General features: G+C 40.1%; 1 protein-coding gene across 1 annotated transcript in view; it reads right to left on the bottom strand.

Moving 5' to 3' along the window:
- Nucleotides 1-9,826: 9,826 nt before the first annotated feature.
- The window catches only part of anxa3a (annexin A3a), a 29,246-nt gene continuing 23,448 nt past the window's right edge, over nt 9,827-15,624 (bottom strand). The window contains exons 9-13 of the mRNA XM_007896979.2: nt 14,910-15,003; nt 14,718-14,813; nt 14,133-14,191; nt 11,176-11,298; nt 9,827-10,199 (exon numbers count right to left, since the gene is read on the bottom strand). Coding sequence (XP_007895170.1) covers nt 10,140-10,199; nt 11,176-11,298; nt 14,133-14,191; nt 14,718-14,813; nt 14,910-15,003 — 432 coding nt within the window. The 3' untranslated portion in view covers nt 9,827-10,139. The remainder of the gene's footprint in view (nt 10,200-11,175; nt 11,299-14,132; nt 14,192-14,717; nt 14,814-14,909; nt 15,004-15,624) is intronic.

Here is a 15,624-nt window from a genome sequence, read left to right as displayed (position 1 = left end):
TTTGCAATACTCTAATTTTCACTTCTTATTTACAATGAAAAGTTCAAAGACAGGTTCCCTTTTCAAAATTACTGAACTTGTTTCAGGATCAGACATTCCGGTATCATCTGACAGATTAGGTTAGTTTTTATCAAAATTCAGCCCCTCCACATCTGTAGGACCAGATGGGAAACTACACTTATATTTTAACAACAACAACAAAATTACATTTGTAAACCATCAGCTATTTTATTCCCTGTGCACTACAAACTGGTTGTTTACTGTAGTTATGAGAAGCCCATTTTGCTGGTTTATCACTTGTTGCTTTTTCCATTATAATTTCATTTTTCCTACACTGATTTTCAATTGCAACAGCTGTACCGTAGTGAAAAGGGTTGTATGTTCATCTGCCTGTTACTGTACCAGGTTTTAGCTTTCAGTACAACAACAACAACTTGCTTGCTCCTATTCTCAAGATTCACTAAATTATCAAAAACAGCTTATAAACTTATCCAATTTGCAAGGCATTTCTTTGGAACCTTTATTCTCAACACCTTCTCAATGTTTGTAGCTATCGTTTTTTAAATTATATTCAATAATAAATAATAATCCTTGTATTTGATATAGTGCTTTTTCCCGTCTTCTGGACATCTCAAAGCACTTCACAGAATATACTGTAAGGTGAATTGACTGTACATTTGTGGGCGAAACACGGCAGCCAATTGCACACAGCAGTGTCCCACAAACAGTCGTGGATTGAGTGACCAAATTATTATTTCTTTTTTTCTTGATTTTTTTGGTGCACAGAGGAAAATGCGCATAAACTACCAGAATAACACTTAGTACACAACAACAAATTTTAATCCAGAGCACAGTAAACCCCTTTATACATTCTCATTGGTATATAACCAAGTGTGGCAGGCAAATGATCTTTGGTACTTAATGCAGATAAAACTGCATCTGGTATCTGCAAGTCTTGAATCAGTTGCAGAAAAATCACAAGAGAAGCTCAGATGAAGAAGCACCCTTCAACTCATTTAATCTCATCTGCACGATGGATAACTAACCTTTGGCACTTAATGCAGACCACACTGCATCTCTTAGTCTTAAGGCATTGCTGATTCAGTAATTTGCTTGACCTCCAGCCTTATCTTGATTTGATAATCTCTTTGGTTTGTGTTATTTTAGGTTGCTTAATGAGAAATAAACTACAGAAATTGTTATCTCAAATAAACACAATTTTCTCTCCTGTTGCTTTTGATCAATAACAGCCTTCAGGCTCCTTATATCACACTCCTGCATGCCAAGCATTCTCCAAATCTTTTCTGAAATAATCATATTGTACCCTGCACCGGCTTACAAGTGTCTCGGTTGCAACTGGTTGTTCTGGTTGGTCTGGAAGGTAAGTGTTAACTTAGCTGAGCTCTGAGGAGAGATCCCACTAGGTTGACTCTAGCCTCCTCCTTGTCCTTTGTCCCTTCCACTCCACCATCGGCAGCCACGCTTTCAGCCACCGTGCCCCGAAAATTTGGAACTCGCTCCCTCAATCTTTTTTCGGTTTGCCCGTCCTTCCCTTTTTCAGAGCACACCTGAAGCCCTTCCTCTTTGACTGTGCTTAGGAGCACTTCCTCCCCCCTCACCCAGCCCCCACTCCTGGCTCGGCATCAGACTCTGTCACAATTAAGCACTCTGAGACACTATATGAATGCAAGTTGTTATTGCTGAATTTTACCCTGTCAAGAAAATTACAATGTGTTCACAAATGAAAGCAATGCCGGAATGGTCTCACAGGCAAAATATTGATTAAGTTTGGGGCCTGAAGTGGCTACTGCAAAGATAAGTGTTATCAATGGTCTGCAATCTGCTAAATTTTCAAGGCTGACAGATAGCCCACAGAATTCTACAATACATTATTCTACTTAGCCTGAAAGCGCTTATTGGACAGTCCTCCATTGTAGCTATTTGTTGTGTTTCTTTACATGGTAGAGTATACTTTGTGATGGAATTCTTTCCTAGGAGAAGTGACAAATTGAATCCTTGTTATAAGACAGTAATAAGTCCCAACCTGCCTTATAATGAGACTGCAATAATTGATTTCATTGTGAATACACGCACGTCTATATTCACCAGCTGGCTCTTGCATTAAAAAAACAACTTCCAAGTCATTAGACCTCCACCAACAAAACTTCCTCTGTCCTGCATTGGAAGTAACATTGGCGGCAAACTGCTGATCTAGAAATTCTCCATTTTTAAAGCAGGACCTAGCCAAGGCATGGAAAGCAAGCTGTCTGGCTAACTGCATTCACGCTGAATGAGGCCCACACCTCATTCATGTTACAAGCTACAATGTCAGTGCTACAATGAAGCTGGTTATAAAGGTATATGTTATGGGGAGGAGCAACATCAGTCATTGAGTTTTCTGAGTATGGGCACTTTGGAACCAATCTGGGGTAGAAATGTTACTTGATCTAAGGTTTACTCTATTTTCTTAGCATTTCAGAACCTACAGAATTTGGCAAATTCTTGCATTTTGTCTAAATATTGAAACCCGTTTACATCGTTCTTAAAATAACTCATAGAAAAACGGCTTCCAAATTCAAATTTTTTTTTACAATTTGCAGATTCTGGATGCTCTGACATACTGTGAAAATAATAATAATAATAATAATAATAATAGTCCTTGCATTTGATGTAGCCCCTTATCACATCTTCGAGACGACTCAAAGCGCTTTACAGAATATACTGTAAAGAGAATTGATTGTGTATTTTGTGGGTGAAAAGCGGCAGTTAATTGCACACTTGGAGTAAATCTAGAATAAATCAGCTGCTTTCTTTCCCAGAAGCTTCCGACTAATGAAGTATACATGATACCCAGTAATACAACAACAACAACTTGGATTTATATAGCACCCTCCACGCTGGACGGCATCTCAGAGCGCTTCACAGTAACGAATCCCGGGGCTGAGCCAGGGGGAGGGGGGGGAAGCTGACCAAAGGTGCGGTCGAAAAGAAAGGTCTTCAGCTGAGACCTAAAAATAGAAAGAGAGGGGGTGAGGCGAAGGGAGTGAGGAAGGGAGTTCCAGAGACTTGGGGCATAGTGGCTGAAGGCACAGCCGCCGATGGTGGAGCGGAGGATTCGGGTACAAAGAGGAGGCCAGACCTGGAGGAACGAAGGCAACGGGCACTGTTGTGAGGAGAGAGGAGGTCAGAGAGGTGGGGGGAGTGCAGAGGAATGGAGACAAGAGTGAGGATCTTGAAGTTGAAGTTTTGGATGACCTGGATTTTATGAATGGAAGTGGAGGGGAGACTGGCGAGGAGGGCATTTGAATAGTCCAGCCGAGAGGTAACAAAGGCATGGACCAGGGTTTCAGTGGCTTTTGGGGAGAGGTATTGGCGTAGACGGGTGATGCGTCGGAGGTGGAAGAAAGCAGTGCTGGTGAGGGACTGGATGTGGGGAAGGAAGGATAATTGGGGGTCGAACCTGATGCCTAGGTTGCGTATGGGTTCATTGAGTTTTAGGGGCAGGTCGGGTAGGTGGAGGAGGTGAGAACTATGTGATTTTAGATGTTGACGACAGCCAAAGAGTATGGCTTCCGTCATGTCAAAATTTAGCTGAAGGAAATTTGCGCTCATCAAGCTCTGACAGACAGGCTGACAGAACAGGTGGCTGGGGGTTGCAAAGTGAGGTGGAAAAATAGAGTTGGGTGTCATCCGCATACATGCGGAAGTGTACCCCATATCTGCGGATGACATCCCCAAGAGGGAGTACATAGATTAGGAAGAGGAGGGGACCAAGGATGGATCCTTGGGTACCCCGCAAGTAATAGGGTGAGAGCGGGAGGAAAAGCCGTTTGTACAGATGTAAAGCTGGCGGTTTGTGAGGTAGGACTCGAACCAGGCGAGTGCAGTCCCACTGAGGTGGATGATGGAGGAAAGGAGGTGGAGGAGGATGGCGTGATCGACTGTGTCGAAAGCTGCGGAGAGGTCCAGGAGGATAAGGAGGCAGAGGGAGCCTTGGTCACAGATAGAGAGGATGTCGTTTGTGACTTTCACAAGCGCAGTCTCGGTACTGTGGGCAGGGCGGAAACCGGACTGGAGGGGTTCGAAGAGGGAGTGGGAGGAGAGGTGTGCGTGGAGTTGATTGGCAACAACGCGTTTTAGGACTTTGGCGAGGAAGGGCAAGTTTGAAATAGGGCGGTAATGGCTAGGGTTTGAGGGATCTAGGGAAGATTTTTTTGAGGAATACAACCTAATACAGAACTTTCCTAGGAACCTTCCAGACTAGAGCAGGCTAGTGCAGCAGAATGAGTCCTGAGTTTGACACTAAAATTATTATCAGTAGCTTTTGGGAAAATGTTGAATTAGAACTCTTTTTCTTTGTATTTCTTGAGGGAGTGCAATTCTTTGACTGAATGAATTCCCTTGAGATTTCAGTTCCTTTTTAGTTTTATCCTATTTGTGGGTTTCTTCCTGTCTCTCACGTATGGTATACTGAAACAAAGAAGATAAAAGGAAATGTCAATTTGAAGAACAATTTCATTTCCTGGTAAACTCAATATATTTCACTATTTTATTGAATGCTTGCAACATTAAAACAAATTATACAATTCGCAAATACAGATTTATTGGGTGCAGCTCTGTAAGCAATAATTCTGTTAAACCACTTTTATTTCTCAAAAAGAAGGCAATTAACATTTTGTATATTATTGTACTTTTTTTAAAAAACGCCATCCTTCCTGGTAACCTGCATCCTGTTACTTGCTTCCTTGTTTCCTCTTCAAGTCATTATGTTCTCTCTGGCAAGCTACCCGCTGCTTGTCCAACTAGGATTACCTTAACCATTAGCGCTTTGGCTTTCAGGGTTAACAGGAGCAGAGTGGGAACAATCTCTGCCCCAGTCTAGCTCTCCAAGTCATGTCAATGGGTTAGGTTGGCTGGTCTGCCATTAGCAGTGCTCTGGTGAACTGCTGACCTGTCTGTCTTAGGAACCTGATTACCAAGACCACTGGAGGATGTTGTCTGGAATTCAACATTCCTTTCCAAGGTACATCAGTTTGGAACCAGCTCTGCCCCAAACAGATCCCACTTGCTTCCCCCCAAGAAGGATAGTCACTTGTTAGGACTATAGTCTTTGGAGGATTATACTCCTTGGAGTGGGGTGGGGGTGGGGGAGATGGGAGGGGAGAGATAGGCAGGGTCTTCTTGGAGCTGATTTGGCTCCAAGATAACATGTTTGGCAACGGACGGTCAGAATTGAGCCAACCTACTGTGGCAGTCTTGGTAGTCTAGTACTCTCAATGACAAGCAGTTTTAGCTGGTTAGACTCCAGCAGTACCTCAATACACTCTCTGGGATTCCCAAGCCTTGACTCTTGCCAACCTGCACCTAATACTCTCTGGAATTAGGAAAGCAGGATACGTCCTCTAGGGAGTGAATGCACATTCCATTCCAATAAATATCTCGGGAATTTCCATGTATAAGTGGTACATGTGGAACTCTCTGTTTAGTTTAGACATTCTGAAGCACGGTGATGGTTTTCTGCATGGGTCAGGCACCCAGCTGACCCACAAAAAATATCTACAAGCTGCAAACTTGTTTTCCTTCAGTAATCCACACTATAGACAATGTGTATATATAGTGCTTGACCGGTGTTATAAATATTACATAGGTTTTTTTTATTAATATACATAATGTACATTATTTAATGCCCTTGTACCAATGGTTTTTATCAAGTTCAACAGAATAAGTAATGCTGTATTAATGCCAAAAAATACATTTCTTATTTTAAATAATTTATTTTATTCAGGATATTCAGCACTTTAAAAGCAGTGGACCTTTAAAAGTTATTGTCTCTGCCACTTATAAATATTTTCAATAGTCTATTATGCACCATGTGTAAATCATGTGTAAACCAGGTGAATTTTTAATGTACACATAGGGTCCCAGCAAATCCCAGTTGCTCTTAATTATGTATGTAATGAATATGGAATTTCTTAGTATTAGGAAAATTTGTTGACTTATATCAGGTTCAAACACCTCAAAGCACTTTAGAAATAATTACCATTTGTGTTCACATCATGATTACAAATAGTCATGAGGTGAACAATTAATTACGACATACCTTTTGCAAACCCATGCTGACTCCCTTTCATGGAGTCCTGTAGCTCAGTGGTTAGAACACTCGCCTTGCAAGCGAGACACATGGGTTCAATTCCAGGCAGAGCGAAACCTTGGGCAAGTTTCCTTACTCCACACGCCTAATAATAATCCCTCCAAAACAAAACAATAATAAATTGGTCCACGACTGTTTGTGGGACATTGCTGTGTGCAATTGGCTGCCCTGTTCCACCCACAAATATACAGTCAATTCACTTTACAATATATTCTGTGAAGGGCTTTGAGACGTCTAGAAGATGTGAAAAACGCTATATCAAATGCAAGGACTACTTATTTTTATTATTATAATGTAGAAGATTGATGACCATGGTACTGGAAGAAACTCCCTTCTCTCTTTGAATAATGTAATGGGACCTCAGTTTAATGTCTCATCGGAAAGACAGCATCTCTGACAATGTATTACTATGTGTCAATCTGGTCTACAATCTTGACATGTTTAGAAGAACATAAGCGTTTTGAAGAACAACAGGGCAGATTGGAACTAATATCATACAATGGGTTTTGAAAGGCCACCCTATTATTCCAGGTGATAGCACTGATGGCTCTTTAGCGTTGCACAATGGAATAATACAGCTTAAAGTGGACGTTACCTCAGGGAACCTTCTTATTATTTTTATAGCTGTCTATAGTGGGCGGTCTCAGTATTCCCTGGGGAAATAGGTCAGATGACATTTTGTGATGGTCTGATTTAGATCAAGTTTATTCTAGTTTTGCTGTACTATTAGATTTGATAATTTCATTCTTTGCTTTCCTTGAATTCATGTTATATGTGAGAAAAGTTCTGGATGATGTGCTATAGTTGTGTGAAATGTCTTACACACAATCAGATATATAGCTAAATTGTAGTCAGGGGTTCGAATCGCAAAGACTTGTAGGAGTTTACTTAAGAAGCATTATTCAATTCAAAGTCTTAAATGTAGTGTAATATCTATATATTTGTAGGCAAACACAGCAGCCAGTTTGTGCGTGACTACACAAAGTACAGCTTCTATTAGTACTGAAGAATATAATCATTGTTTGGGGCAAAATGAATTCATATACAGGTTTCAAAACCATCCTGATGCAATATAAATACATCATGTACTTGAGCATCTCTAACTCTACTCTGCTTGTCCCTCCGCTCGGCTAACTCAGGTGTGCTGAGGTGCCCTACCTCACCTGTGCCGTAATCAAGAACAAAACTTTCCAATTATATGCGCCTAAACTCCAGAAGTCCTTCCCTCAACCTCTCTGTCTAACCCTCTGTCTGTCCATCTTACCCCCCCACTCTTTGTCTCCAAGTCCCACCTTTAAACCTTTCACTTCAAGGTCACTTCATATGGTCAATTCTGCCTCAACAACCCTTCCCTGGTGTCCCCGCCATTGCAAAGTGCACAAGATGTTATTTTATGTGAAGGGCACTATATAGATGCAAGTTATCATTGTTATATAAACCATCAAGGTGTGAATAAATGCAGTCAATGCGTTTGTGAATTCAAATGTTAACTCCTTCAGCATGGCTTTGTTAACAAGATCCATCCATGCTTTTAAATTTGCACGGTCGAAGAGGAGGGTCTTGAGATGGGTCTTGAAGGAGGCAAGGGAGGGGGCGAGATGGAGCAATTGGGGGATAGAGTTCCAGAGGGTGTGGGCAGAGTGGCAGAAGGCACGCCCGTTGATGGTGGGGCGGGTGTGGTGGGGGATGTGAAGCAGGCTGGAGCCCACTAAGTGGAGGGAGCAGGCCATGGAGGGCTTTCAAGGTGAGGACCAGGATCTTGAACTATATCCTCTGAGCAACGGGAAGCCAGTGGAGTCAGGCGAGGATGGAGGTGATAGGGTCACAGAGTCTGGTGCAGGAGAGGACAGGGGCTGCAGAGTTCTGGATGATCTGCAGTCTGTGGAGGGACGAGTTGGGGAGGCCAACAAGGAAGGAGTTTGCATAGTCAAGCCTCGATGTTATGAATGCACATATGAGGATTTCGGCGGCCTGAGGTGTGAGACACTGTCGGAGCCGGGCGATGTTGTGGAAGTGGGGGAAGGCAGAGCGGGTGATGGCAAGGATGTGGGGCACAAAGGATAGTTGAGGGTCAAACAAGACACCAAGTTTCCAGACTGGCTCAGTGAGGTGGAGTGTGCCACCATGGATGGTGATGTTGTCAGTGCCTGAGGTGTGGAGGCGCTGACGGGAGCCAATCAGATGAGCCTCGGTCTTGTTGATGTTCAACTGAAGAAAGTTAGTTCCCATGCAAGACTTCATGTCTGACAGACATTCTGTCAGCACAGCAGTGGTCCTGGAGTCAAGAGTGGAGGCGGAGAGGTACAGTTGGGTGTCATCCGCATCCATGTGGAAATTGACCCCATGTCTGCGGATGATGTCAAGCTACATTTTGGTCTAATTTTAGCTGCATTTGATGGCTTCGATAGTTGTACCAAGTGGTTAGGATAAATGATTATACATTTATGCTCCATATGTGCCCAGTTTGTAAATGCTTCATCAAGCCGCAATATCAATCGGCCATTGTAATGAACTGAAGCTTCCCATTTTAAACAAAAAGTTGTGACAAAATAGAAGAAAAAAAATAAAACAATCGGAACCATAAATCTGAACTATTAATGATATGTTTATTAAGGAAACAGATTAAGCATTAAGAAAACTCAAATCAAAAAAACAGGAAAGTATGTTGAACTTAATAAACATAATACTGTACTTGCAAACAGCCAGTAATATTAAACTTACTGAGTATACACTATGATGAAGATGCTTACTTTTTTTAAATTCCAAATTAGAGGCTAAAATGGCTATGAATGTTTAGGATTAAGTAGTCATTGAGTGGCAGTGTATGCATGGTTACTGCTGAACTGCTAGTCCTTAGTAAAAGATTGCCACTACTTTTGAGATGGCTGATCCTTCAATATTTTGGTCCATGTAGGAATAATCAGCGGAATCCAATATTACTATGTTTAGGTCTTGCGATATCTTAAGCGATTCAACCAGATACTATTGAAGCTGCTTTGTCATTCTCATTTCCATCAACATTTTGAATGATTTTCAACGATTGAAATGATTCACAAAAGAAGTATTGTCTTTGGAAATATTAGTGTTTTGTATGCAATTTAAGTGAGACAAGCGGATTGGAGAACTTTTTTTCTTGGTATAACAAGTCATGCATTCAACCAGTACATTGTGTAATTTGGTATCAACCATTTACAATAGTTAACATCTTCAATGTCAGGAAAAAGACACAGCTTTTGGCTTTACAGTTACTAACTAAACAATACCTAGGTCGCTAGCTCACCCACTGGGACTAACTACTTAGTGTTAATTCCATATTCTTTTTCTTCAAATGTTTGTCTTTTTAATGAGATCTTCTCTAGATGTTCTACTTTTATGCATCAACGTGTTGTGTGAACCATGATGTCCTCCCAACGTGAAAGGCTCTATACAAATGTAATTTAGTATTGTATTATTTTATCACATTGTTGAAACATCTCAATGCACTTTATAAGATTTCTGTAAAGCTTAGTAAAAAGATAAGCATTCTGAGACGCTACCCTGCGTGGAGGGCGCTATATAAGTGCAAGTTATTGTTGTAAGTATTTCGTACACGAACACAGCAGCAAATTTGCAAACAGTAATGTATCACAAACAGCCAGGAACTGAATGGATAATTTTATTTGGAAGACTGTTGGCAAGGACAAGTGAAAATGAACCAAAACTGAAATAAATTATCCAAGCTAGGTTTAACAGAGTTCTTTACATTATCTGATCCAGGTTTATTCTGAAACAAGCAGAATTCTCCCAACAATATCATTCTCTGACGGTCAGCATCAGTCCTATGAGTCCTCTACAGTGATGCAATTACAATTAACCAGTAAAACAGTAGATAATTACAAGACATTTAAAACACTATGTCTTGTACTCTAACTAAACAATTCAAACAAAAGCCAATCTATTCTCTACGTTGAAATCCAAGCCACACCGTTATCTGCTATTTGCTGACTGTTTAATTCTCTGATCCGCAGATTTTAAGCAAAAGCTTCTTGTAGTCTCCAGAAGTTTCACTCTTTTTTAAAAAAAACAGAAGAGAGAGGTTGTAAAATTTAAAGTCACAATATTCAGACACTCAAAACTATTTTGCTGCTGAACATTCAAAAACAATGTGGAAAGAAATGGTCCCTGCCCATTTTTCAAATTTTTTTAAAAAAATGTTTTCAAAATTTCACCTCCCTTAACTGAAAGATTAATTGACATAAGAATAAGTTACAAACCCACCCTTGTACATCTAATATAGCTTTCTTTTTCTCCTCCCCCCTTCTTGCCCTCCCCCACTGACCCCCAACCTGTATTCTTCTGATGTGGTTGAAAGCATTTAGCTGCAAATTGTACTGGATTTCATCCATGTTCCAAATTATGTACCCATGCAGGCTCTTCAGATAATAAATATTTGCATTTGATATAGCACCTTTCATGTTGAGAGAACATGTCTTAAGCATTTAACAGGATTCACTGTAAAGTGGTGAGACTGTGTGTTTTGTTGGTAAACATTGCAAGTGATTTGTTCACAACAGGTTCCACAAACAACCATGAAGTGAATGACCAATTTTATTTAGGGGATTGATGGGTGAATAGCGCCATGACGTCCTCTCAACGTGAAAGGCGCTATACAAATGTAATTTTGTTGTTGTAATATCCACAGATATGGGGATGGCAGATTGGTTTAATTTCTCATCTGAAGGCCAGCACCTCAAACAATGCAGCACACCCCAGCTCAACTACATTGGAGTGTCAACCTAGAGTACGAGTTCCTAGCGTGAATCCACAATATTCTGACTCAGAGGCAAGAGTGCAACTGGCTGAACTGGAGCTTGCATTATATGGTTGAAAGCAAGTTCACAATCTGATTGGCATGTAAAGGTAAACTATTACATTATTAATTATCAAATGGCATTCACAAGAAAACTATTATGACAAACTCACAGGGCGAGGGGAAGAGATGAGGCTAAGAATTTTTTTTATCTCAATTGACAATTCAGTCTTACCTTAATAGTGGAGGACATTGAGCAGCCAGCTAACAGCTTGTACTGATCTTGAATATCCAGCAGGTCCATCTCTGACCTGGTGACAAGGATTCTGGTCAGGGTATTCTCATCGGTGCCCAGACCCTGCAAAAGAATAGCACATTGTTGTTTTCACAGCAGTGGAAGCCTTCTCACTGAGGGGCATAGTCAACACACTGTTCTCACGTTCTCATGCTCCTCCTTGTGGATGAACCGTGTGTAACATAGACAAAATCAGCTGTTCGTCCTCCCCTCCAAGTGACGAGGTGCACGAGAAAAAAAGGGCAATAAAGTGGTTGCAATATTTCTACCAGGAGGAAAGGAGAGAAAAAAAATCTGGTGTAGTGGCACTTCAGTGATCTCTCGAACAATTGGTAATGGAGTGAGCGAGTTACGCCTCACACCCAGATGAACATTGGTCCAGGGAAGAAAGATTATATTTGCAATTGAGGATACAATACCCTTCACTGGAAGATACCTCATGTGCAAAAAAAAACTCCAAGAAATACAATTAGGAGCTCTAATTTAGATAGGCTTCAGGTTTCACATGTTTCACATTGTCATTTCAGTGAATCAGTCCTTTTGTCAAATCCCTTCATATTAGTACATTAGAACAACTGTCCCCTCATTCCAAATATTTTCATAAGCTCAACAAAACCAAAATCACTTTTGTACATTGTATAATTATCATACTGAAAGAGTATTGTTTTTGTTCCATCTGTCAATTTACCAACCTTTGGGGCAGTAGACATGAAGCAGGCTGAAGTTTGTTGAGTGGAGAAAACAAGCAGGCCAGTAAATGAGTAACATAAACTAAAGATGTTCTACTCACTTTCCTTTATTGCTTTAGCCCTGTGGGAAGTCACCTTGTGTGAAGGGCACTATATTAATGCAAGTTGTTCTAGCTGCCGTATATCCCCTGAATATGAGGATTCAGGCAGATTCAGCAGATATAAAAATGATTAAATGAGCTCCTTGCACAGCTTCAGAAAATGAAATGCAAGTGTTTTAAAAATCCGTATTTTGACCTTTGAACATTTAAAAGTTTTCCAAGTGTCAGACAAGTTTACTCATTAAAGTCATTATTTTTTGTGGGGGAGGGGAGAGAAAGCAATAAATACCAGTGAGTACGTAGTTTAAAATAATCCTAGAATTTGATACAACACCTCATCATGACAGTAAGCTATCTAAACACTTCACAGAATACTGCAACGAGTAGCAACTGTCTTTTGTAGGCACACATGGCAGCCTTTCAAAATAATAGTCTTTGCAATATCTAGTCACAATTTCTCAAAGCACAGAGTTTCTGTAAAAGTGTAGAAATTGTATTTGTAAATCAATGCCACAGCCAATTTGTGCACAGCAATATCCCATCACTGGCCATGAAGTGAACGAGCAATTTTATCTGGGAGATTGTTGGCCAGGTGCCAGAAGAAACTCCCTGCTCTTTTTTAAACAGTGTCTTAGGACCTTCTTGGTTTGACTAACAAAACAAATGACCCAGTTGCATCTAGGAAACAACCACATCATTCAGTAATGTGGGTCTGAGCCAGCTTCACAGGATAAATTGAGCCAGCCGCATATTCAATCAACAGACAACATTTTGAAGTTCCTCAGACTTTCACAATGGAGGATAAGAGCAAGGAGAAACAGGATAAAAGGATATAGGTAGGAACTTCAATCTAGCCCCTGCTCCAAGCTATCAAATAGAAAAAAGGCAAAGCAGAAAGAATGGGATAGAGATAATAAGGATAACATGAAGAGCAGAATTAAAAGGTATGGCAGTCCTAGCTGGACAAGCAAGGGGAAACTTGCCAGACCATTTTCAATGGCAAGCTATGCAGTTTTAGCTGGTTAAATGTGTACCCTCAATACGCACTCTGGGTCCCCAAACCTTGGCTCTTGCCAACCTACATCTAATTCTCTTTGGAATTAGGTAAGCAGAGCATGTTTCCCAAGGAAGAGAGTGCATATTCCATTCCAAATACAGAAAATTGCACGCATTGGTGGCATACTTGGTTTTGATGCTCTTAAGCATAACCATGGGTTTTCACATATTCAGACACCCCGCTGACAGAAGCAAAGTTTTGTTTAAACAATACGGTCAGTATCTTCCACAGATTAATCTGAGTCCAGTAAACATTTACCACAGAACTTATGATCTAAGGAGAAGGATGACATTTATATTACTACTAATATTAATCATTGCATTTGATATAGCACCTTATCACAACATCTCAAAGTGTTTCACAGAATATACTGTAAAGTTGTTTGACTGTGTATTCTGTGGGTGAAACAGAATACAACAACAAATTGGATTTATACTGTTGATCGCCAAGTAGCATTAGCGCTATTGGCTGAAGTGACTAATGTTTAATGGTATTAAGCCATGTTTTCTCCTCATTAGTGTAGCTGCCGGCAATGTACTGCTAATGAGTGGATTCAGTCACAAAAACATTTCTAATGCAGTGCAGGAAGTCATGCCAACCAAACTTAAATTACTTCTGCTGTCTTGACCCAGACACAACTGAGAGGGTGTAGGAGCAGCATTTGCCTCAATTTACTTCAAAGTTTCAAAAAGATTATTAATAACTTTGCCCTTAGGGAATTGGTACCTTAATTTCTCCCCAGAACATATTCAGTGAAGACCATTTATCCTCCAAAGTTTGAAAGGAAACATTTATTTTTGTTTTTAATTTGTTTTATTTACATTAGCGCAACTGCAAATAATCCAAATAAAACTGTTCAATATTTGGTTCAGTAAATGTCATGCAGACTTTGTTCTTTGTGCAAACAAACTAAGTCTGAAGAAGAGGCTCAAAGGAACATGGCAACATTTTATATCAAGTTAAACTGAGGCTCAGTGTTAAAACTACCTTTGAGAGTAAAGAGTGAACAACTAGACCCAACGTTTCTTCAGCCAGAATTTCAGCTCTTACCTTTACACTTTTCACAATTTTGTTAGCAAAGAAGGTTGGTGCAGACTTTGCATACTGAACTGAGAAAACAAATAAAAAACATCAATGAAAAAGCAAAGCCAGTTTATTTTCTTCTTTAAGACAGAACATCTAATGCCCCAGTCAAGAACCCAGCCAAGAGTTTATCAAACTCACACAACTGAAGCTCAGGGGAGAAAACAATCAAGTGGCTCGTAGTCATGGACACATGACTGGGAGCCAAGCTCAATTAGTTGAGTCACTAAGCTGTGAACAGAATACATTGTTCTAAATATTTACTTTAAATTTCTATCGTTACAAACAAGAAAAAACATAAATACAAACAAAAAGGTTTTGCTCACATGAACTGGGGGAAGGCAAAGAAAATCCAAACTATGTTTGTTTTGAGTTTGGGACATGGCCAACTGGTCATAACACAATATTGCCCATGCTTACACAATGTGATGACATGGTGAAGTATCGACTGATTTTTTTGTAAATGAATCCAGGTTGATGTTCCACCATCACACAATATATTTATATAGTGCCTTTCAAAACAGGAAAAAAAACTCTGAGCTTTGGACTTACCCATAGTTAGCATGAAGTTTCTCAGATCCCCAGACATCTCACTCTTAATACTCTCCTCCAGATCTTTGTTACTTATGATCTTGTATGTTTCAAAAGCTAAAAAGAAATGCAAATAAGTTTAAGTCTTTATCTAGTAAACCTGGGTGGGGGGTGGAGGGGAGACAGGAAAACTATTTAAAAGGACCTTCTTACTGGCTTGTAGATGAGGAATGCTCCTGGAGCACAAAATGTCAATGAACTTGTCTTCATCTGTCCCTAACTGCTTCTCACCAGCCTTGTGAAGAGCCTAGAGTGTACAAGACAATTACAAAACACAGGAGTTACTTACGAGGAGAAATTAGATAAACCCGATCAGTTTTCGTTAGAGCAGAGAAGGTTTAAGAGGAGGTCTGATGGCAGGTTTTTGAAATCATGAGGAGGATTTTAAATGGAGTAAATAGAGAGAATTATTTACATTGGTTGAGAGTCGGTAACGAGACAACATAAATTTCACATACACGTTAGCACTGCATTGTCCTTTCAAAACAGCAGAATCTAGAATAACTTTGAGAAGGGAATTAGACATACTTTTGAAAAAAAATGTTTATGGGACTAAACGCATAGTTCTAATAGAGAGATATCACAGATATGGTGAGCTAATGATGGCCTTCTGTGGTGAACATTTCTAGGATTCTACATTTCCATGTGTACAACAAGGAGAACAAAATAAATGACGAATGATAGGAAAGGAATGAGAGGAAGAGAAAAGTCATCGGAGTGAAGATGATAAAGAAAAGAAGGCCCTTTAGGTTTATTTGCAAGGTCAGATGTCAGTGTTGTAAAATGTCTCATAAGCTCAAGTAACTAAGAAAATGCTGCCCTCTGCCTGAAAATATCCCCATAGGCAGCAGATAAAAAATATTGTTTG

This window comes from Callorhinchus milii, unplaced genomic scaffold, assembly GCF_018977255.1.
Source record: "Callorhinchus milii isolate IMCB2004 unplaced genomic scaffold, IMCB_Cmil_1.0 Scaffold1, whole genome shotgun sequence".
Taxonomy (NCBI): domain Eukaryota; kingdom Metazoa; phylum Chordata; class Chondrichthyes; order Chimaeriformes; family Callorhinchidae; genus Callorhinchus; species Callorhinchus milii.
Note: the sequence above shows the minus strand (reverse complement) of the source record. Positions and strands in the feature narration are given on the sequence as shown.